This window comes from Callospermophilus lateralis, chromosome 6 (assembly GCF_048772815.1).
Source record: "Callospermophilus lateralis isolate mCalLat2 chromosome 6, mCalLat2.hap1, whole genome shotgun sequence".
NCBI classification, from domain to species: Eukaryota; Metazoa; Chordata; class Mammalia; order Rodentia; family Sciuridae; genus Callospermophilus; species Callospermophilus lateralis.
In genome coordinates this window covers 16,191,057-16,216,549 of record NC_135310.1, presented here as the reverse complement: position 1 = coordinate 16,216,549, position 25,493 = coordinate 16,191,057, and the positions used below count along the sequence as shown (strand labels likewise).

General features: G+C 40.7%; 1 protein-coding gene across 2 annotated transcripts in view; it reads left to right on the top strand.

Moving 5' to 3' along the window:
* Nucleotides 1-14,430, top strand: part of Plekhg1 (pleckstrin homology and RhoGEF domain containing G1) — a 211,690-nt gene extending 197,260 nt beyond the window's left edge. For both annotated transcript variants that reach the window (XM_076858132.2, XM_076858133.2), the window contains exons 16-17: nucleotides 3,721-5,362; nucleotides 10,852-14,430. In XM_076858132.2, the coding sequence (XP_076714247.2) occupies nucleotides 3,721-5,362; nucleotides 10,852-11,912 (2,703 nt within the window). In that variant the 3' untranslated portion in view covers nucleotides 11,913-14,430. The remainder of the gene's footprint in view (nucleotides 1-3,720; nucleotides 5,363-10,851) is intronic.
* Nucleotides 14,431-25,493: the final 11,063 nt, after the last annotated feature.

Genomic DNA, 25,493 nt, shown 5'->3' with positions numbered 1-25,493 from the left:
ACAGGGCAGGGGGCTCCTTCTAAGAATATGGTCCTGAGCTGGGCAGGTGGTCATGGGCTTGGAGTTCCAGCTATTCGGGCGGCTGAGGCAGCAGGATGGCTTGAGTCCAGGAGTTCAGGGTCAGCCTGGGCAACACAGCAAGACCCTGTCTCAAGCAAAAAGGAAAAAAAAAAAAAAAAAAAAGCTAAAAGTATTGTCCTTCTACTACCCTAGGAGGTGTGATGGTATGTCACATACGGAACATTGCTGTATCAAGTTATGTTTTTTTATTCCTCTGATATAAGGTTAGGAGGAGGTTTAGAAGGCAGTCTGGGCTGTGGGTGTGGCTCAGTGGTAGAGCATTTGGCTAGTATCCCCAGCTCTGAAATAAAATAATAACAGTATGTTCTATTGGAAAATATGTATCCAAATATGTTACCTGTATCCTGACCTGAGTGATTGTAATGATGTGGCTACTAATCAATTGGCTTAATTAACAATTTTTAATTAACCAATTATGGTTTATCTTGTGATGAATTTCTCTCCCCACAATCCAGCTTACACCATGGTTTAACATAGGGCCCAAATGACCATGCGGATAAAGGCTTATCTTTTAATTAAAAACCAATAAAATGTCTAACAACCAAAATAGCCTTATATTTAAGTGATTTTTATGTCTTAGGGCATGTGCATATTTTTCAGGTCATACATATTCTTGTTGAGAAGTTTTTTAAACTTGTTGATATGAATTGGTTTATTCTCCTGAAATATGGTATGAAAAAAAATTTTTTTAAGCAGGGATTGAACCCAGGGGCACTCTACCATCGAATCACATCTCCCCCCAGTTTTATTTTTTTTTTATTTTGAGACAGGGTCTCACCAAGTTGCTTAGGGCCTCACTAAATTGCTGAAGCTGGCTTTGAACTTTCAATCCTCCTGCCTCAGCCTACATAGTTAATGGGATTACAGGCATGCACCACCATGCCCAGCAAAATTTTGATCTTCTAATCTTTGTTTTCATAAGGGTCACTGCAGAAGTTACCCTGCTCCTTAAAGCAGCTAAAGTAAGATCATGGAGCCAAGTCCCTCTCCATACTAATTCTAGAGATCAATCTAAGAGCCTCTTGGAAACTTCTTATGACAGAGTTCAAGCCAAGTCCTATGGGAACTAACTGAATCTCATAAAATCGGAGGACAAGAAAGAGAGAAAACACCAGGGTGCTTTCTCAGTGGCAAAATTCCATCTCTTACAATAATGGCCTGAATGTCCATCAAACAGAAGAGCAGATTTAGCCAGGATCAAACAGCTTATAATAGGAAATACCCCTTAATAATAATAATATTTCTACCAGAATATATAGGTATATTCTGAGGCTCTGTGCATGAGTGTGCCTAGAGTGGTTAAGCCCATACATTGGCTGTGGTTGAGATGTGTATTGTAATCCATTTCTGCCATTGATAAACTGCATGACTACTGTCCAGTCCAGTAACTTTCTCAGGACTTAAGTGCTCTAGTTTACAGAACTGTTATAAAGATTAATATGACAATATGTTTTTAAAAGCACTTAATGCATTATTCGGCACAAAGCAAGTATTCCATAAATGATAGCTATTATCAAGTTATTAAATACCCATAATGCTGAGAATATAGAAAAGCACACACACAAAAAAATGTTCTCTTTGGATCTCATTTAAATTGAGGTATTTAAATTACATGCTTATTTAAATTACATTTAAATATATTGATGAGTTCTTTTTTAATACCTTTATTTATTTTTTTAACTTCTTTTTTTTTAAAGAGAGAGACAGATTTTCTTTTAATATTTATTTTTTAGTTTTTCAGCAGACACAACATCTTTGTTTGTATGTGGTGCTGAGGATCGAACCTGGGCCACACGCATGCCAGGCGAGCACGTTACCGCTTGAGCCACATCCCCAGCCCAATTTATTTATTTTTTAAGGTGGTGCTGAGGATGGAACTCAGGGCCTCACACATGCTAGACAAATGCTCTACCTCTGAGCTATAGCCCTAACCCCTATTGATGAGTTCCTAATCGAAGTTTAGCTCTTTGTCAGTTCTTCTAATGATTTATTGGATGTCAATTTTTACCTTACAAAGTATGGCTACCTTCAAGGGTAATTAGTGTAAAAGTATATTCCAATACTTATATTCTGGATTTCCTAGTTTTCCAAAACATTTGCAAGTTTCCTGGAATGAAAGATCATAAGAAGGATTACTTTTGGTATTTTGAGAAAAAAACCACAAAATTGTTTCTTTACACTATCAAAATGTTTTCTCATAATTTAGCAAATATTAACTCATTTAATTTATAGAAAGTAAATTACTAGGTACCTCTATTTTATAAATATTATCCAGGTGCAGTCTATAGGGGAAGGAAGAAACACTAAAACATGGGGGAATACATACATAAAAACAATAAATTTATTGCATACAAATATTATATATGTTTATATGTGTGAAAAAATAAAGGATTAACTATTTTAAGTTTTGAAGTTGTGCTAGCAGAATAACATTTAGGATGAAATTTTATTTTTGTCCTCTCTACTCTTCCTTTTCATGACTGACATGTCATGAAAGCTCTTGCTAATTCAACTTCCAATAGGTTACTGTAGTGCTTCCATCAGAAAGTGTGTCCCTGGTATGCATCAGTCTGAAAATGTCTTAACCCTTTCAACTCTTTGAAACTGACCCTTCTACCTGCAAGATAGTCTCAGAGGCTAATCCACTACTGCCTGCAGAATTGAGCATCCCAGAGTTAGCTGGCCATAGTACAGGTTCTCTACACACCAAGAATTAGGGACAAGTTGAGCTCCATCAAGAAAGCTCCCAAGCTATAGAACACTCCATTGTTTTCGTTTCTTAGATATCATTAATGTCATTCATATTTTACTTCTGAGTAACATTTAGTTAATATATTTGAACAAAATATATTCAAAATAAATATATTTTGAATGAATATATTTTGAAAAAAATTAAAAATATCATTAACTTAACAGTGGATGAAATTATATTCCTAGAACAAATTCTCTTTACATAGAATCTATAAACCTAGATGGTACTGGTCAGGTTTATGGTGGTCAAGAAACCCTTGGAATGGGTCATCAGGTCACCAACAGGGGCTTCTGGTATACCAGAAACCATGATCCAATTCCTTGTAGTCAAGTGCTGGAATTAGCCTTCCTGAGAAAGTCTCAGATATCCTTGCCCTTGACACCTCTGTATATCCATTATATGGTGAATTTTTGTCATGTGCATAATGGACTTATTTAGTATCTAAGAGTCTTCCATAGTTAGCTGATCTCCTGGTTTAGGGCAGGGTTTGGAGTCGAACCAGGTTTGAGTCCTAGCCTTTGCTACTGACTCAGAAGAACAAGTTACAGAATCTTTAGGACCCTAGGATTTCCTATTGATTTTGGAATAATCATATCTAATTCACAGAAGGATTATGAATACTGAGTTTGGAGGATGTCTGCAAATTGCCCATAACTTGCTTTCTAAATAAATAAAACTCCTGTCTATTCTGCCCCTTTTCCAAAAATCTGAAGTGATTTTAAACTCAGTTAAAATCAACAATACCTACCTTTATTTTCTTTATTATTATTTTCATTATTTTCTTTTTGAATCTTTCAGGCTAGTGGCAACATGTAAGGACAGGAGAAATTCCTTAGGCGTCTTCTCCGTGGCACTGAAACCCATTGATGTGTCTCTGTCCTCCTCAGGTGTCTAGAGAGGAAGACTCTCCCCAACGGACTTCTGCAGGGCCTTCTCCTGCCCAGAGGAACAGCCAACCAGGCAGTTCTGCCGTGAGCAGCGTGCTTCGTGGGGGCGGCACCATCAGAAACATCTGGACCGATCACCAGATCAGGCAGGCCTTGTTTCCCAGCCGCCGGTCCCCCCAGGAGCACGAGGATGATGAAGATGATTACCAGATGTTCGTGCCATCCTTTTCTTCCTCGAACTTGAACTCGGCCCGACTGTGTGAAGAGAGCACTTCAAGTCGCCCTTGCAGCTGGCATATGGGACAGATGGAGTTCTCAGAGGTTTCCAGCTCTGGCCACAGGATTGTCCGGAGGGCCAGCAGTGCTGGTGAGAGCAACACGTGCCCTACTGAAATAAGAATGAGGGACAGCAGTGGCTCTCAGTACAGTCCCCGAAGGGAACTGCAGAATGGCCCTCGAAGAGAAGGGCAGGAAGAGATGACTCCCTTTGGGTCATCTATAGAGTTGACAATTGATGATATAGACCATGTCTATGATAACATAAGTTATGAGGACTTGAAATTAATGGTTGCTAAACGGGAAGAAGCTGAATTCACTCCCTCCAAATCAGCCAAGGACTCCGTTCGTCCCAAGAGCACCCCAGAGTTAGCCTTCTCAAAGAGGCAAGCTGGCCATAGTACCAGTTCCCTACACACCAAAAGAAATGGAGTGCTCACCAGCCAAGAGACATCTCATCAAAGCACTCAGGAGCTCCAGGTGGTAGAGGAAAACATTTATGACACTATCGGGCTGCCGGACCCACCACCTCCGGATTTCCAAAGCAGCAGCCTTAAGCGGCCCAAGAGGAACACCTTTTTGGGACTGGAAACTGATTTTGCATGTTGTGACAGCCTGAGGCCATTTGTTTCCCAAGATAGCCTCCAGTTCAGCGAGGATGATGCACCTTACCACCAGGGGCCCCCCGACAATGACTATTTGAGTTTGCTGTACAACTCCTCCAACTGCAACTTGTCTGTAGCAGAGAAGGCTCTGTCTGATAAACTGTCTGAAGAGGTAGATGAAATCTGGAATGACTTGGAAAATTACATCAAGAAAAATGAAGACAAAGCTAGAGACCGTCTCCTGGCAGCATTTCCTGTAAGTAAAGATGATGTCCAAGACAGGCTGCATGCAGAGAGCACCCCAGAACTGCACAGAGACGCCGGGCACTCCACATCCACACTGTCCCTCCCTGAGAGCCAGGCTTTCCTCACACCTCTGAAAAGCAGGGCCGTCAGAGCTAGCCGGGCCAACTACCCACTTGAAGAAGACCTGATTTCTACAGAAGGCTCCTTTGTGAGTCTTAACCGACTCTCCTTGGCCAGCGAAATGCCCCCGGTGGACAGTCCCTACGACTCAGCCAACAGCAGCCTGCCCCAGACAGACCCCGAAACCCCTGATCCTGGGATGGATGCCACAGATAAGACAAAAAGCAGGGTCTTTATGATGGCGAGGCAGTACAGCCAGAAGATCAAGAAGGCAAATCAGCTTTTAAAAGTGAGAAGTCCGGAGCTGGAGCAGCCTCCAGCCAGTCAGCATAAATCCACCCACAAAGACCTGGCAGCCATCCTGGAGGAGAAGAAGCAGGGTGGGCCTGCTATTGGTACGTTCACTCCACTTTTCTTCCTTCTTGAAAGTAGGTGCGAGAGCAGGTTTCGAATTCTCAGGGTCCTTAGTAGATGGAGAACACTTGTCACTCAAGAGTTCCTACCTTATGGACCACAAAGACACTGCTAGCCTTTCCACTTCACCTCTGCTCAGTTACACAGGATGATGCGTGATTTGGCCTCAGAGGGTTTGAGTGTCCATGCCACATTATCACTACAAGATTGCCATTTAAAAAAAAAAAAAAAAAAAAAGTTTTTTCTAAGGGTACCTAAGGTATGGGAGTGGGCATGCAAACAGTTCTAACTTGTGGAGCCTAGAACTTTACCCTATATCAGTAACATCTAAGGAGAAGGAGTAGCTTGGAAAAGCTTTCAGGTTTTGAATGCATATAGAATGTGATTGTTCTTTGCTTTGGAACCCTATTATGAAGTGCCCACTCTGGCTAATCAAGACAAAAAAGAATTCTCTTTGCACTTTTCTTAGCTGTCCACACGATAACTTAGTGGTTCTCTTGCCTATTTTGGCTACTACTCAGTTTTTGAAAATAGCTGCTCTCGTGCATTTAAACCGTCTCATTCAGTATTCTCATTGATGCCTGCAAGAAGTTTAATTCTGTAGTTAGGTCTGCTTTGTGGAGTGTTACTAAGCCAGGATCATACTTGTGGTGTTGGGGAGACTGAGGGCACAGGAATGAGAGGTTCATGGCTGGACTACTTTGAAGGACAGAATGTAATACTAATCTCAAAGAAAGAACTCAGGTGTGAATAAAGCACATGATTGTCTTGAAGGAAGAGCCCAAGGCAAGGATTCTTATCTCAAGAGCTATAACCTCCAGATGCACAGAGATTTCTGGGGGTAGGCCTGGGAATCTGAATTTTAAAACAGGGTGGTCCTTCCATCCAGTGTTAAGAAATCCTGCCCTTAGATTTTCTGATAAAGGAGCACCTCCAAATGAAAAAAGTGGGGTCACTTCTCCAATTAGAGGCAGAAATCAGGTGGCTCAGTTTCAGCAGGTTTAGCTAACCAGTTTCATGGTGACAGAGCATGTTTGGACACACAGGGCCACTAACTGGACATGTTGGTGCCACTAACTGCCTTCTTTAGAACTGACCTATCTCCATGGAAACCAGAGGCAGAAATGGGATGTCAAAATCCTCAGTGAAGTCACAAGTTACATAATGAGAATCCGAAGGGATTTTTTTTTTAAGTTCGTAAATATTTAAGAATTGTCCAAAACTTTAATCTTCAGTAAAATTTCCTACCATAGATAGAGCAGTGAAGGCTTGCAATTGATAGCGGAAGGATTTTACAGGTTCTTTGAGTCCTCCTTTTTTTTAATAAAAATGATGAAAAGTGATTTTTGTAGGAACAGGAGAGAGATCAAATTGCAAATATTTTTCTCCTTGTAATAATGGGCTAATGGTAATTTATGTCCCTTTTCCAATGCTAGTGTCACCAAGCTGGTATATTGTTATATTTGAAGAAAGCGGCAGGTCTAGCTGCAGAAGGACACTCTGAGGGAGGCTCAGATGGCCTTAGAAATAGTTGTTTGTTGGCAATTTGTAGCCACTGACTGATTTACTGCAAAGATTCACAGTGACAACAGATTATACAGTGAATTATTGCTGAAACTGTAGTAATGGCCTGGACCAGGTTACTTAGAGTATGTCCATCCACAAAGATGCAAACCTCTATCTTGATTGAAGCAAGCCCCTCTGTTCTAAATGATCAGGACTTGCAGCTGCCTTGAATGTCTTCTTTTTAACCTACCTTTTAAGTATGAATTTATTTCAGATGGGCTTTTCTTTGGCTTCTTTTCACTTAGTTTGTTCTCCTGTTTGCTTCCTGCTCTCTTCTTGGGGATACCCCAGGATCTTTCCTGAGCTTTGCATCCGGGTCTTGTCTTAACATGATAGGCTACTACCGACATCCTCCCCAACAAAGAGAAGACCTCTCCCAGGGCATCGTTCACGAGTGCTGTCTTTCCCTGCTGTGTGGCAGGTGCACGTCCCCAGGGCCTGCCATCTCTCAGACCTGGTGAATTAGATCCACGCCGCCTCCACCTGGGTGATGGAGACCACTTCCTGTGCCCACGAGGCGTTCCATCAGTTGACGTGATGACTCCTTTTCTCTCTCTTGTTTATCTGGGCACAGGACGTCGTAATCGAATGGACCGATTCTCCAGACTTCTGCGCGTGGGCCTTGCCACTTTGCCAGGAGCTTGCTCTCGGTGTTGTGCGGAAGGAGGAGCGCCCTATTCACCTGCTGAAACTCTCCAGCATCTTTATTGAACGCTCTGCCCGGGGTCTACAGGCCCCGGGGTCAGATTTCCGCCTATAAATCACCCAACCAGGTCTAGTCGCTCCCACATTTTAGAGCCTGTCGTAGCATGCTGGCCCTCGGTTCAGGCAGACTTCCTCCTGGTAGTCTTTGAGACTAAGGAGGCCTCGGGGGTACATTTTTTTTTTTTTTTTTTTGGTGATATTTCACATGATAGAAAATTCCATACAGGCTTGAGGAACTTTCCTCCTTGGAGAAACTAGGGAAGGCACAATTTTATGCTTTTGTTTAAATCTCAGGCAACGTCAGAAACATGGATTTTAATCCTATATTGGAAACACTTTTTTGAGATTTCCCTTGGCAGGGATTGCTTCAGATGTTTATCTGGAATCCTAAGAACTGTAACTTTCAAACCTTCAGAAAAGGATACAGACCAGAGGCAGCCCTCAGAGTGTCGTGTAATGTTAATGATCATCTCCTATGAAAACAATGCCAGAAATAAGAATATGGGGAGTCTGGTCCCTCCTGGCAAGGGCTGAATTCTTGGGGCCGGACAAGCCATCTTCAGCTGGTTGTCAGGGACAGCACAGGGACGCTCTAGAAACCTCCCTCTCTCTTTCACACTGGCACCTTGTGTAGGTTACAGACTCTCTTATCAAGTTGAGATTTAAAAAAAAAAAAAGTAGATAAGCACAATGTATTGTGTACTAGTGAGATCTGAGGTGTCCTTATTTGAAAGTGATAAATGGTCAACTCTTCATTACCCAAAGATAAACTATGCCCCTTCTGAGTGTAGTATAGGAAGTATTTTAATCCAAGGCCATCTTCCTGCCTCCCCTTTTCCTGCTATGACCTGGTTTCCAGGCTGTCTTTCCACTTGAGTGCTTGGTCTCAGGAAAAGCTCATCCATTCTTAACCCTTTGCTTAAAATAAAAGGAGGCAGTAAAAATATTCTCTGGGGAGTAAAGTTGTTATTGAAACCAGTCTCTGCTGGTGCTCTATAGGGAGAGGAGCACACGGTACAATCTTGTCCTCCAAGATCAAAAAGCTCATACATTATCTAGAGAAATAAACCAACCTATAAGAAAAATTAGCAATACAATACTGTGTGAAAGTCTCCAAGTGTATATATGTACACATAGAAGACTTCAAAAAGGAGAAATCATTGGATAAGGATTCATGGAAGAATAGGGCTTGGGGAGGATCTTGAGCCTTGGGTAGAATTTGTTAAGCAGAGGAAAAGGAGAATATGAGAGGCAGACCTGAGAAATACTATGGATGATGAGAAACATTCTGGACAATACATATTTTCAGATAGCTAGGCAAAAGGCACAAGCTGATTGTTCTTATAAGACTTTGTGTTTAAATTCTAATACTAAAATAATTTGAATCCTTAATGAGTTCTATTTTCCCTCCAAATTGTCATCTTCATGAAACTTGTAAAGGCTTCCTGACTCAGCAGGATCAAGTTCAGGCTGTAGCGTGCAGGAGAAAGTCTTGGGCTGCACCATCTGACTGTCAGATGCAGGTCTGGATGCCTCTGAGCGGGTCTCATAGTTAATGAAACATCACAGGTCTCAGGATGGCTGACATAAAGTATATTGCTGTCCAAGTAGGCTTTCCACACGCTGTTGCTAAATCTTAATTGGTTATTAAGAATTTTTACTATGCTATTTCCGGAGGAATTTCCCATGGTTTTGTTATTAGAAATTTCTAGACTAATATTCTCTATCCTTCTAAGGAATTTGGAGTTGAAAACCCAAAGAATCTGAAGATGGGCTCAGAGATGAGAAGTTAGACCATTTCCCTTGATTGCAGGGAGCAGGGGGTGATTGTGTCTATCCTCAAAGAAGATGGATTCAAAGGAGGTGGCAGTGCTGGGGATGTGGCTCGTGGTAGAGCATGCATGCAGCCCAGGGTCTAGTCCCCAGCACTGCAGAATAAAAAAAGAAAGAAATGGCAGAAATTAAACTGAATGAGTTATTTAGCTTAAATTCAAAAGATAATTTACAAATAACAGTTTATTAAAAATATAGTTTAAAGGAGAAGAAGAAAGCATAATGTCATTTGCCTGTTGTTGACAGGGTAAATGTCCTCTTAAAGATTGTGGTTATGTGGTCTGAGAAACTTATAGGATGCATGGAGCTCTTCAGTTCTAGGATGCTTGGATTGGAGAGAAGAACAACTCTTGAAATTGACATCTCTGGGCTCCCTGTCTTCAGTCATTGCTAGCCCAAGAGAATGCTCTCCGTATCATAGTTCAGCTGGTATCTTTATAAATGTCTATCTCCGAAGTGGGGAAAAGGGGCTGCCATCCTCACAGCTTATATTTTCGTGAAGTAACTGTCTAGTCCTATCTTTGAGCCAGCACTAGAAAGCATTAGAGTATCGCATATGTACATGCACAGTTGGTTCATTCTTTTGTTTAATTTTTTTGTAGTTGCAGATGGACAGAATGCCTTTATTTGTTTATTTTTATGTAATGCTGAGGATCGAATGCAATGCCTCACATGTGCTAGGCAAGGGCTCTGCCACTGAGCTGCAGCCCCAGCAGGTGGTTCATTCTTAATGGCTTCACTGCCTGGCTTCTTGGGTTGGGAAAGGAGATGGGAGTCAGTTCTCATGCTTTGGAAATACAGAGGGGAAGGCCTCCCCTAGACATCAGCTCCCCAGACAGTGGCCGTGAAGGACTGTCTGGAAACTAGAAGTGCAGGAACCACCGCAGGAGCAGACTCCTCTAGGGGCACGGTGGGGAGAAGCCAGGGGTGACCACTGCACTGGGCATTGTGGTCATACTTCTTTGAGTGGCTGCTTATTTTTTATTAACCAGCGCTTAAGTGCTGGCATTCTTGTTTTTACAATGCCTGTTTTCAACACTGACACTGTTTCGAGCTTAAAAGGAACACTAGGTATTTTCATTACGTAGAGTGGACACTTGCAGACCTGCTGTTAAAATTAAAAAAAAAAAAATACAAAAGCAGGTCCAATTAAATGAACTTTGTGGTGGCATTTCTAGTTTTCTTAAACGGAGTTTTAGTTTGTGTTGCTTTGTGTTCAGTGATCACTGATCCTCAAACTTCGAAGTCCTACTTACTATTTAAGTTTTGTTTTAATATGTTGGTTAGAACATTATGTTTTTATACTTAATCTTTCTATGTAGGAACAATCCCAGGTATACTTATTGTTTCCATATTTGCCTTCCAGGTGCCAGGATTGCTGAGTATTCCCAACTGTATGACCAGATTGTCTTCAGGGAGACGCCCCTTAAAATTCAGAAGGATGGCTGGGCCAGCACACAGGAACCGTCCCTCCTCAGGGCTGCCTCACCTTCCCAGGGCCAACATGGTGGCGAGGATTGGCTCTTGCATTCAACTTATAGCAATGGAGAGTTAGCAGATTTCTGTCCCCGGCCAGAGCAAGACTTGAGGTCAAAGTATCCCACTTTAGATATTGGTACCAGAAGTACCCCAAGACAGTTGTCTGCAGCTTGCTCTGTGCCTTCTCTTCAAATCTCTGACCCTCTACTGGGCTCCATGCAGAGATGCAGTGTGGTAGTAAGTCAGCCCCACAAAGAGAACTCATGTCAGGGCCATCTTTACAACTCGCTGGGTCGGAAAGGAATCAGTGCTAAATCCCAGCCTTATAACAGGTCCCAGTCTTCTTCCTCCATCTTGATAAACAAATCAATGGACTCCATCAATTACCCCAGCGAGATGGGAAAGAAACAGCTGCTGTCCTTACACCAAAGTGCACGGTGTGAGAGCCACCAGGATTTGCTGCCAGGTACAGCTGATTCATGTCAGCAGGGTGCTGAAACATGCTCTGACCTCACACTCCAAGACTCACAGAAAGTTCTGGTAGTAAATAGAAATTTACCTTTAAACGCCCACCTAGCCACACAGAACTATTTTTCCAATTTCAAAGAGACTGAAGATGAAGATGACTATGTGGAAATAAAGTCTGAAGAAGACGAGGTGGAGTTGGAGCTATTGCAGAGTCGCAGAAGGAAATCTGACTCCAAGATCGCGGATGCCGACTTCTCTGATAACGTCTGCAGCAACAACCCACCTTACTCCTTGAATAGTCCATGCACTCCAAAAGAGCCCATAAAAAGCAAACTTGGGCTTTCACCATATCTGACAGCATATAGTGATTCTGACAAACTGAATGACTACCTTTGGAGGGGGCCGTCTCCCAATCAACAAAACATTGTCCAGTCTCTAAGGGAAAAATTTCAGTGTCTTAGTTCAAGTAGCTTTGCCTAAGGCTTCTCAGTAATAGCTGCCTGAATTAACTTCCTCTTACACTCATAAATCACTGATAGGTTTTGTACGTATCAGATTAAAACAATTTTGTAATAACCAGAGGTGTAAAATATACTTTCTTTTACAGCACAACTCTTTGAGCCGGCTGACCCTACAGCCAGAATTATACTTTAGTAAGTGTCAGCGTTGAATAATATCTTCTTCTCAGATGCCGATTGTCTTCACTTTCATGTAAGTCAGTCTTACTTGAAATTTTTTAGACTTTTTGGGTAACACATTTTTTCCATATCCTGACAATAGTGCCCACACTTTAAGAAATGCAGTAACCCTCTCAAAACCTACAACACAAAGGCAGCAAGGAGACTTTTTCATATTTTGAAAGAAAGGAACTATAAGGCTGTTTTAAAGAATTATGCTTGTAGCTGACATTTTGTCACAGTTGTGACGAGACCCTGGAATAACTTAAGCCAGAGATCTCTAGTTAGAACACAGTCGTGATGCCTATTTTAGGATTTCCATGCTGGCATTCCTGTGTCATTTCATTTCAACTCAGAAATTGTGTGACCAGTGAAAACCAAAATGTAGAAGGACCAATTCACTGTAAGTAAAAGCCTTTACCTGTATTCCTGGACAAGTCCTGATGAATGTGCTGCTGATCATGTTAATGATATGATTTCTGGGATGAAATGAATGATTTCCTTCGTGGCTTAAAGAAAACGAATTCACTGAAGCGTAAACTAACTTACTGTTAGAAAGATGGAAAGACTCAGGGGGAACTACTTGGCTATCCATTCATATTACAGTTGAAGTGGGGACAGTTTGACCAAAAAAAACCTATGATGCCGTTGTGTGTGCCTAACTCTGATTAGGGAGAAATAAACCATAAGCTAAAAACCAGACAAAGCACATTAAAATCACTCTTCCAGAGCATTGTTCCATAGGCACCTTCTTGAGTTTTTACTCTGCCTGTGACCTGCTAGATCCCACCCCAAGGAGTCATTGCTAAAGGAAAGGGCAAGAACTTATTTTCTAAACAGTACATAAGATGTTTTCATTATTTCAAGGCATATGAAAGAACAGTCTTTGGTTACTGGGTTCTGGATAATAACATCTTTTATGCTATAATTGTGCTTTATGAAGCATTTCATTATGATGTTAAATACAAATTTAACTCATTATGGAAGAAACAGAACACCAAAAGCATCACATTGTAAATAAAAAGCAAAATCAAAGAAGGTTGAGACAAATGAAGGCCGATTTATTGGTACTTTATAAAAATATGCTATTTTCTTGATTGCATGAATGCAATGAGAATATTTCCTTGCAGTGACCTTTGTATTCTCAATTTCAACAATTATACATTCTGTGGCCTTTCTTCACCCTCTGTTTTCTTCATAATTTTATTTTCTCTTTATTCTAATTAAAAGCCAGTCATTTCCATTTTAAAAGATACACTGATATGTGTGTATGTGGCCTTTTCACTTGAAGGAAAGCACTAATTAAAGCAGTGACATCTTCCCATAACTCTTTTCCTCTTTTTAAGTCCTATCTCAGTTAACTTAAAACATCCTCATTTTATAAATAATTACCTAGGGCATTTTTTCCACTTTAAATAACAACAACAACAACAACAAAACACCAGGTCTCTGATTCTTCAAGCATTTCTGTCTTCTTGTAGCTCATAAAGTGAAGTCCAGGGGTGGGGTGTGGCTCTGTGGCAGGCTTCCAGCACGCATGAGGCTCTGCGATTGATCCCCAGCCTTGCCAAAGATGGAGGGAAAGTCCATATTAAACAGTATGATTCTGGAAACATTCCTTCTTTGATTGATTTTATTTAAACCTGATGTGAGTTTTCAAGATTAAGCAGCATCCAAAAGACAAGCACTGAAGAAAGTACTTTCTTAGACTTCCTAGAGGTGTAGTGCATTTATATCACCTATTTTTTTTTTAAAAGTAAAACACAAAGTTACCTGACTCTTATCCGGGAATGCAGTCTTCCATTTTTGTGTTTTTTGTCTGTTTGAACCAAATTCTCTAAGGTCCATAGTACTATTGTGCCTAAGTCTCAGAATTATTCATTGTTCACACCAGTGTCTCGTTGCACAGCTTTGATGTCACCTATACGAACACACTCTGCTGCGTGAAGGTTGATGTTTCACTGTATGACGTGTCTATGTGGTCCTTTGGATTCTAAGACAAATGTGTAGTTTTATAGATCACTCCCGTGGGCCAGAATGACGATTTTGTCAGCTGTGTGTAAATACATAGTCATATTGGTCTGTTTCCCCAAAATTATCAATTAAGTGCTTTTGTAGTTTGTTTTGGAGGTGGGTGGGGATGTACATAACTGGGAGGAAAAAGTTATCAGATAACTTAAAAGTTATCTGTCTTATTAGGTTCCTTATGGAAGGGTCGATTTTTTTATAAGTTTACTTTTCACCTACTCTATTCTATTTTTTTTTGGGGGGGGAATGCATCTAGGAAAACATAGTTTAAATACTGTATATAAGATAATGAAAGTTAGTATGCCCACTATTTAATAAAGTTTGTAAAGTTTAAAGTCAATTATGGTGTGAATTACTGTGTTTATTCTGGAACATCAAGATTTCCTCAACTGTGTTTAGCTGTTACTTTGTCATGACCTATGAACCAGGAAGAAAACAATTCAGGATAACCATGATATGCTGTATTTCAGTGGCCCATGGCAAGCCATTTTTCAATATTTTGGGATTATTTTTGAAATACTGAACTTAATGTCTGTATGGTTTTTGTTTTCTTTATAGGAGACTAAATTAGGTCAATCACTAAACTGCCATTTTTTAAAAAAGTGTAGTAAAAAGATATCCTTTTACCTGTTTCATAATTGAATTGGAAAAGCAATATAAAAGGGTTATAGCACAAATTAGAGTTTATTCCATATAACTTCACATTCTGAATATTCTTTGATATGCAACATTTTTGTAGGGAAGAAAGCATGCTAATAGAAATTGCTAATTATGGATAATCTAAAGCAATTCCATTTTTATACACAAACATAAAACCCTGTTCTATTTCAATGACAATATAGGTTGCCTAGCTTGCCTCACACAAGAGAAAAATAGCTTTAAAATGTTCTTTAGAGTGTTTTAGAGTGAAGAGTCTCTAAACTTCACATGGAGGAGACCTCAGACCTTCCTTATCTTGATGGTTTGCTCTCTCATGAATTCAATTTAGAGAAGCTAATGGCTTTACAAAAATTATGCCTGCATAAATTCTATACATACATAAAACCCATGGGAGAAAGAGGAACATCTTAAAATATCTACTAAATTGTCTTTTCTATTAAAAAAAAAAAAAGTTTACAAACCTCTATTGTGAAGAGCAAATGCTGACAGTACTTCAGTGTTTCAAGAGCTTTGACGTCCTCCATACCATACCATTTCCTCTAACCGGACAAGGGTAACCACACTTAATTCTTTCATCCAGAAAGAGGTTACAATAAAAGGAATTGCTTAACCATTTTTGTGCTAATTTACATATATCAATATGAATTTATTTTAACTTAAACTTTGTTCTGAGGATAAGTTCTAGAGCTATTCTATGCATTCCAAAACTTTTTTTGAAAGGTATGAAGACATAAGCACACCCTCACCTTTATGTTTTTACCATTTTTTGTTTGTTGTGCATTTGTTTTGTTTCCTTACAAATAATTTACAGCATGGGACTCCAAAAATATCATGAAATTAGGCTACATTAAAAAAAACAGATAGGTGTGGTGGCACACACTAGTAATACCAGCATACCCAGGAAATTGAGGCAGGAGGATCACAAGTTCTAGGCCACATTGGACGACTTACCAAGATCGTGTCTCAATTTTTTTTAAAAAAAAGGAGAGACTGGAAGTATAGCTCAGTGGTAGTGGACTTGCCTAGCATGGATTGCCTAGCAATCTCTAGTACTGACAAATTTTTTTGACAATTGCAAAATATGACTGCATGATGCAGGAGAGAGACATTTCTTCTATTTCCTCCTTAGTGCTTATGTGGGCTCTTTGGCTAGATTTAGGGGCCTGATTAATAGATGAGCTGATAAACAAGAAAAAAGCATAAAGTTGCATTAATTTTACATGCTCGTGGGTATCATCACAAGAGAGTGAAGTATGAAGAAATAGTCAAAACATTAATCTTTTATATGTTTTAGACAAAAGACCAAAATTATTTGTGAAGTCATTTCAAGATAAATGGATATCTGGACTGGGATAGGGATGTTACTAAGTGATACGGGGAGAGAGAGACAGAAGCGAGGGGAAGATAAGGGTTACTTCAGAATTTGTTTGAGTTCAGTGCAGCCAGAATTATCAGTCTCTGGTAATCAAATTTATTTTCAGCTTTGGTATGTGAAGGACAACCCTCCCCAATGAATCTTTATGACTTGTTGCCTGTAGGAAAATACAGGCCTCTGAAGTTACAATTCCTCAAGTAATTTCAGCTTAAAGTAATCAATATACTAGTTCAGCATACTGAGATGGCATATTTTTAATTCCTTCAATCTATGAAAGCATAAATTAAAATTTTGGATGTTTGGTTTATAGCATATTGGAAAGCTCTTTTGCAGGAGATGAGTTCCTTTTTTGGAAGATTATTCTAAAATTTAGTATGTAAAATCATTGTCTATTTGAGCCCTCGAGGTATAAATTGTCAGCTCTATAAAGTGCTGGGAAATTTTCAGATGTTCAATACACTTTTAATGATTGAATAAACAAAGCTTAAAAACTTGTTTGAGACCAAAGCATGAGATAAACACTTCAGATCAGTAAGAACAGGCAACTAAGTTTCCTTTTAAAATTCACAGTACCCTCAACTTGATATCATCCAACTTCTTTTAGTGTCCCTGTGGTGTAAATCAAGGAAAGGTAGCATTTTAGAAGGTCTGAACCTTTTTCATCTCTTGGCTGGTAGAATTCTAGAACATTTTCTCTGGATTTTCAAGCAACTGTAAATCTGAGCATTCACTTGAGCACGGAAGGGGAGGGTTATCTTACTTTCCTTGGAATTCCATTTAGACCCAAATGCCTTTCCTGATGACTGCTTCTGAGAGGTGAGGAGAGCAGAGAACAGAGCCGGCACCCTGCATGCAAGGGTGGGTGTGAAGTCAGGCAAGGGGGAGGGTAAGGGCACACAGAACATTGACATTCTCAGGGCCAAAAGACCAACTTGATTACTTCACAATCATGGTGCACGCCCATGCACAAAGTTCATGTTATGTATCTACAAAAAATGCCAAAACTCTCCTCTCCTGTCCGTGGCTTATTCAGAAGCATCATACAATAGGAAAGGAAGAGAAGCAGACAGCTCCGGCTCTTTAGTCTAAAACTGTGTTTATTTAGCTCAGCATAAAAGAACAGGGCTTGGACAGTGATCAGAACTTCTGCTTGATGGGGCAGACACAAGCCCCCAAATACCCTACTGTTTGTGTAGCAATGTATGGCTCTCCACACAGTTCCCAGGGAGCCATCCAACAAAACCATGGCATAAGCAGATTCCTATAGACCAGTGAAATCAGACCCGGTAAAATGTTGGCCCAGGGGGTGAATCTGGCTGGTGCAATTTTTTTTTAATATTTATTTTTTAGTTGTAGTTGGACACAATACCTTTATTTTATTTATATGTGGTGCTGAGGATCAAACCCAGGGCCACACATGTGCTAAATGAGCGCTCTACCGCTGAGCCATAATCCCGGCCCCCTGGTACAATTTTTAAAGGGTTTAAATATAAAAATCCAAATTCCTAGCTTTTAAAAGAAAGAAGAAAAATAAAAAGATCTGACCTATTTGAACCTGACTTGCAGTGAGACACCCCTGTGAGATCAAAGGAGGGCATCCAGAGGTGAAAGTCACCATAACAGGTAGCGACTGACCTTGACCTTTGGGGGAGACACTTCTTTGGTTCTTCTCCCACACTGATGAATGGACATGGTTAGTGGACTTCAAGTAACCACAGGGCACTGAACACAGACGCTTTAGCTAGAAAGCAAAGGCTCTCCTCTTAAGGTAAAATACATGCATGTTAGGAAGTGTGCAGAACATATTGCTTTACACCTGGCCCGCCTCGCTAGTTAATCCTATCTCCTTGGCCTCCTTAAGCCTCTGGGCAGACTTCATGGAAACTGAATATTCACCCCTCCATTCTCCTTTACTGTTAATGAACTCACTGAAGGTTTAAACTGTGGTTTCTATTCTGTTTCCTAGACCATCATCTCTAGCTCAGACTCCTTTCTCAGGTACAGGACAAATTTTTCTCCAGGTCATCTCTGCCTGAGTTGTTCAAAGCTATCATTTCCCCTGCCCTTGGACATTCCTTAGAGGCTCCTTCTCTAGTGTGCACTTTGGGATTTGTTTTGTTCTGTTGGTGCAGGGAACTGAACCCAGAACTTTATTTTGTGCATGCTCAACACATGCTCCACTCCTGAACTACCGCCACCCCAGCCTCTGGGGTACAGTCTTTTTCTTGGACTATGACACCTTCCTAACTGGCTGTCTGATCACTATCTTCCCACTCCTTTCCACCTCTCTTTTCCTAATTGTAGTCAGCTTAATGTGTCTGAACACAAGCAGAATACAATCCTCAACTAAGCCCTGCTCAGTCTGCCTCTACCCCTATAGGACCTGCTCCCTCGGACTGCAGTGATCTTCCCCTGTCACCCAAGAGAAAGTCTGCTTAATCCCCAACACTTGAGATCAGAATGACTTTCAAACTGTCAAGGGGTTTTACTCAGCTTGCAAGCTAGCATATCAGCCTGCTTCTCAGACACTGGCAGAAGACACAGGACTCCTAGGTCAGAGATAGAGCAGGCAGATGGAGCTTCACATTTGCATTGGTTCCTCTTACTCCTCCAGACTCACTGCAGCCCAGGTAGTGCTACATGCACCCTGAGCTTAGAAATTCTAAGTCTTAAAGGGAGAACTAGCAAACCTGACCTCATTCACAAATGAACTGCTGCATGGAAGCTTGTGTCATTTGGAATGCAAATGTTTGTGCTGACTGCTGTCACCTTCGTTCAGTGAAGGTGTTGGCACTAGACTTGCAGTCCTCTTATTACCCCATATCTTCACCACTCCTACACACTTCTTTTATCCTAAATGGCCTCCATATTTTGATGGAAGACCAAGACAATATCCTGGCCTCTCAGATCCTTGACTTGCTCACCACTGTTGACCTCCATCTCTATTCGTTTTCACCACTGTGCCAAACCACAGTGAATAGAAACTGCAAAGAATAGAAACTGCCTCGAGCAAACTGAGATCATTAATTTGAGATATTCCTTTTTCTTTACCCCTTCCTTCTCTTCCTGGTGTTGATTTTTTTTAAAAAAAATGTGGCAAAATACATATAATACAAAACTTACCATCCTGACCAGTGATAGTTCAGTAGCAATAAATACCCTCAGATTGTCATGCAACTATCACCACCATCTATCTCTAGAACTATTTTCATAGTGCAAAACTAAAACTTTGGCCAGGTACGGTGATGCACACCTATGATCCCAGCAGCTCAGGAAGCTGAGGCAGGAGGATCACAAGTTCAAAGCCATCCTTAGCAATGTAGCAAGGCCCTGTCTCAAAACATTTAAAAAATTAAAAAAAAAAAAATAGAAAGGGTTGGGGATGTAGCATGAAGCAACCCTAGGTTCAATCATTAGAATAAAATAAAAACAAAACCTTAGGCTTGGTATTCATTAGCTACACCTATCCCAAAACTATTCCCCAGGCCCTGGAAATCTCCATTCTACTTTCTGCCTCTATGAATATTATGACTTCTCTATGTATCTCATATCAGTGTAATCATATAGTATTTCTCTTTCATTTAATGCTACAAATGTCCCTCTAAATACTTCTTTGGCTATATCCTGCATACTTTGATAGGTTGTGTTTTTGCTTTCATTATAGTTTATAATTTGCCTTGAGATTTTCTTACTCTACCATGGATTGATTAGAAATGTTATTACATTTTTAAATATTGGGGGAAATTTTCTAGATACATTTATATTATTGAATTATAGCTTAATTCCAATGTGGTCAGAGAATACACTTTCATTTAAATTATTTCAAATTCATTCAGTCTGTTTTATGGCCTAGAATAGATCCACTCCCGACAGATCTTCCATGTGCACTTGTAAACAACATGCCCTCTGTGTTCTGGGACAGGATGGTCTATGAAGATCAACTTGGTGGACAGGATGTTTAGGACTTCTATATCCTTACTGATTTTATTGTCTACTAGGTCTATCAGTTACAGAGAGGAATACTAAATTTACAACTATAACTGTGGACTCATCTAGTTCTCCTTGTAGCTCTTTCATTTTTGCTACATTGACTTTAGCAAACTTTAAGTGTTAGTAGAAAAAAAAATTATCAGAAGAATAAATGTTAACTCTCAGAGCTGACTAGGAATTCCAAAGCACCAAACTCAAAACAGGCAAGAGGGGGGGAGAAAGTAAGGATAAATTGCCTACCTTGAACTTCCTGTTTTTTGAGGTAAAAAATAAACCTTTTGTTTTAACCACTCACTGTAAGTCAGGTTTTTCTGTTCCTTGCAGCCAAATGCACATCTCACAATACACTCCCTCGAATTTTCTCCTACTCATATGGCTTTAACTTCTTTTTAGGCTTATATCCTCTATTTTTTGTTTGTATTCTTTGATGCTATTCTAGATCCTCCGGTCTTTCACTTTTAGATCACTCTTGGTGATCACATCCACAAACATAGGCTTAAGTTCCCTCTTTGTGTTTTGGTGCTATATAGTTATCAAATTTATTTCTCCATGTTAAAACTTTCTCCTGAACTACACAGCCACGGATGGTTTCAACTTCTCCCTCCAGATAGCTCCATTTGCACATCCCAGAGGCATGCCAATCTTGGCTGGTCCACATCTGCTGCTTCTCTCCCCTGGTCTCCTTCTGTGAACGGCACCCCTCACCCATGTGCAGATAGACAGATAGACAGACAGACAGATAGACAGATATTGCTTAACTACATTCAGGTATATATTGCTGGAACCTGGGGCTTCATCTCTGATAACTTCCTTCCATGCACCCTCTATTCCAATCAAATACCAAATGCAGCTAACTTCTCCTCTTAAATATTTCTTGAATCCATTCACTTTCCACCATCCCACTGGACCGTCGCACACCCAGGTACTCATCATGTCTTCCCCAGTTACTAGCACGGGTTCCAGATGTGTCTACTGACTTCATTTTCCATTTTCCACACGGTTACTGGGAATCCTTCTAAATGCACATCTGAGGGTGCCACTCTCTGCTGCTCTCGAAATACAAAGCCAACTCCTTCCTCTGGTTACCTGACCTGCCACGAGGTGGCCCTGTGTGCCTTTTCAGCCTTACTTGTCACTGTTCTTCATTTTCTCCAACTCTGGAGTAACTTGCAATACCTCAAATTCGTCACCACCTCCTGCACTCCCAGCTCTTGCTCACGGGATTTCTGTACCCATAGCATTTATTTCCAACAGCAACTCTTCCCTTGGTTCAACTCCTAACCATCTTTAAGTCTTGCCTTCAAGTGCCACCTCCTTCAGGAAGCTTTTTGTGATTGTCTTGGTCTAGATGGGTGCCTTCTCGATACTCTTACAAGACTCAGAGCTGCCATACTTGTGGTTTTCCATTAACATGCTATGTTCTGCATGTTTCTACACAGTGAACTCAGTGTCTGTCCTGTTCATAGGTGACCTCTTAACTGCATGCTCAGTACAGAGCTCAGTGAGTAAAGACACTTACATTCTCCATATGTATATTATAAATATATGTCTATATATATTTGGTACTAGGGATTAAACCCAGGGGCACTTAACCACTGAACCGCATCCCCAGCCCTTTTTATATTTTATTTAGAGATAGGGTTTCACTATGTTGCTTAGGAACTTGGTAAATTTCTGAGGCTGGTTTCGAACTCATAATCCTCCTGACAGCCTCCTGAGTTGCTGGGATTACAGGCATATACCACCATGCCTGGTATATATAAAATAGTATTAAATTCAGATATATATTGCTTAACTTATACTGAAGACAAACTTTCTTTGACATGTCCAAATGTTATTTCAAAGTGCACTGAATGATCTATACACTCCAGCAAAGAACATTATTGAATTAATTTTTAAAGGCTTCAACAAAGTAGGCCCTTTCTTCCTATCATAGCTGACTTTTCCTAAATAATTATTTGAGTTCTGGGCAAACAGGTTTAGACAGATCTCTCAAAATGAGGTCCCAAAACAACTATGAAACAAACCTGGAAATATGAAGGATTCTACACTTACTTCTGTCTTTCTCCTCTTCCTAGTCTATCCTACAGGTGTAGATTATCAGTGTGTGAGGGCCCCAGTATCTCCCCTGGAAGGTGGGCACTCAGGCTGGGGCTCGGGCCACGCGGACTTCAGGGCCTGGCCTGGAACTGTGAGAAAGAATGAAGGGAACGGAGGCCCCGGGATCCACCCCATCATCATTCTATCTAAGAGTCAAGTCAAATATTTTAACTGGCCCCATCAGCACAGGCACTTGTGATCCGGCCTTTCAGATCATTTTAAAAATTTATATATTATGAATCATAATAGGACAGCCTTTAGATAAATGTCAAACATTGTAAGAAAATGATGGGCTATTAAATGTCCTACATTTCCTTGGACATGGTATTCTAGTTTGGCCATTATTTTTGTAATTAGGGCAGAGTGGGAAACCTAAGTAGTTTAATAGAGTTTATTGTAACCAACAAATGTCTGATTCAAACACGCTATTACCTTAATGCCAAGAAATCCAACAACTCTTTTCACCTAAAATTGCTTAAGGTTAGAAAACATTACATTGTTTAAAAATAATGTGGCCTCCAGGTCAAGAAAGCATGATTATACTTTAACCTACCATCTAACTGAAAGATGTAGTGTGTCACTTTACAGCTGTGCATTGACTGAGCCTCTGGTGATTGTGTTAGTCAGCATTCCATTGCTGTGACTGGTACCTGAGATAAACACCTTTGAAAAAGAAGAGGGCTCTTGCTTTCTGAGGTTTCAGCCCATGATTGTGCACCCAGTTTGCTTTTTTTCTGTTGAGACAGTACCTTGTGGCAGAAGCCCCAGATAGGACAAAGCTGCTCACCTCTTAGTAGCTGGGAAGCTAAGAGACAGAGAAAGTGGGTGGGGCCCCAATATCCCTTTAGGGCATCTCCAGTGAACTAACTTCCTCCTGCTAGACCCGCCCCTTAGGAGTGCCACAGACTGAAAAACAAGCCTGTTGGGACACAACCAAAGCATAACAAGTGAGGACTGAGACCAGCACCAAGATGCCCTCTACAGAAAGCTATGCAACATCCACATATTGCCTGAGTCACTTCCACATTAGTGATTTTCCATAACAAGTTAGTTTCTGTGGCTCCCAATTCCATTAAGTTTGGTTTAGGTCTATGGTTTGGGTTTTTCTGTTTTTGTTTTTGTTTTTGTTTGGTACTAGGGATTGAACCCAGGGGTGCTTTGCCACCTAGCCACATCCCCAGCCCTTTTTATTTTTTATTTTTTTAAATTTTAAGACAGGGTCTCACTAAGTTGCTGAGGCTGGCCTATTTTTGGTGATCTACCTCCCAAGTTGCTGGGATTGCCCATGTGCCCCACCATTCCAGTGAAATGTTTTTTAAGATTTTAACTTGACAGCTTTTTCTATTCAAATTTTCATCACACATAGTATTTAATTAGTGCTCTCTTCCTTTTTGGAAACTGCTAGACCATGAATATTTTTACTTTTATAATCAGAAATAAATTGTATACATATGTTATTTATGTATATAATTAGAGACAGTGTTTCACTATGTTGCCTAGATTGGTCTCAAATTCATGAGCTCAAGTGATCATCCCACCTCAGCATCCAGGTTTAGTATATATAGTTTCAAAGACCCACAAAGCTTACCTCAGAAGCCATTTGGGGGAGAAGGATAGCAGCTTTGTTGAGATAGAATTCATCTACAATTCACACAAAGTGCACAATTCAATGGTTTTTAGACTATTCATAGTATTTGTACCATCACAATCAATGTTAGAACATTTATTTTTATTGCTCATGCCCCAAACAACCCTATGTTCACTATTGGCTGTCACCTCCCAACCCTCCAGCCCCCGACCCCTAGCTATAAGCAATCACTAATGCACTTCCAGACTCTAGAGATTTGCCTATTTGGGGCATTTCATGTAGATGGGGTCCTACCACTTGTGGTCTCCACAGCCTTCTTAAACATCACTAATGTAGCACTTGCCAGGTAGTTACTACCTGGAACTTCTAAATGGTAGGGACTGGGTAATATTCAACTTTTTGGCTACTTTGTTCAGTAGTGTTCAATAAATGTTAAATGAATGTCCCCATTTTAAGGATGAGACAAATACATATTAAAGGAGTTTTGAGACTTGCTCAAGATCATAACAACAGTAGGGGAATGGGTAATTCTAGATTTTAAATATTTACTTGCTTATACAAAATATAACTCTGTCAATTTATATTCTTGTTTGTAAAATGGTGATAATACCTACCTCATAGATTGTGAAGACGTTAGTTATTCCTGAATCCTACAAAACCATGAAGGGTCAGATGTGACCATCTTCCTACAATGGAAAATACAGACAATGGGAGAAGATCAAGAACACAATTAGTTGGAACCAGGCAAACTCCCAGCTCTACCAACAAACACAAACACACACACACACACACACACACACACACACACACACACACCTCCCCTGGTTGGAAATGGAGACCGGTACTACTCAACTCATGACATTTTTCGGGATTAAATGACGTGTTTTTCCAGCACTCAGTGTGTTATTTATCTAAGTGAATACCAGTGTCTCCAACTTGAACCAATTTTACTCCCACCTTACTTGAGAATCACAAAATTACATCACTAATGTAACACTTTACTCAGGAATTGTGAAATTATAAAGTCATAACCTTATTTCCACATCACTTGTAAGTTATAAAATCATAAATTTGGGTACTTAAAAAGTATCGCTGAGACGGGGAAGGTGCACAGAGGCTAAGTGACCTACCTGAGGTCGGAACACCCTAGACCACACACCTCAGGACACCTCCAGCGGAATAAATCCAAATCCTCTTATCTAAACTGGATTCATAGCCACTGGATCTTGGAGGAAGCGAACTGCCATTCGCAGACGGAGGGTGACACCAGCGTTTCAGGCAGAGGGGAGGGGATGCAGCGACCGGGCAGATCTGGGGCCAACCTGATGCCCCACCCTCGTCTGACTTGAATCACGAACCACATTTTGAGCAACTGTTGAAGATGCCTGAAAGCTACCCTGACTTCCCGGCAACTCCAACTAGCAGCCTCGCATCTCGCAGGCCCCCGCCTCCCGACGTCACTAGGTGCAGTGCCCCCTAGGGGCCTCTGCTCCTGTGGAGGAAGAGCCCGGTCCTTTCCGCCGCTGGCCCGTTACTGGCCGGCTTGGCTCTCTCTGGCGCCCGCCGAGACACCTTCGGGAGGCACTTGCCGCCGAGTCCCCGTGTGGTAGGAGGACCTGCCTCCCGGCTTTCCCTTCTGCATC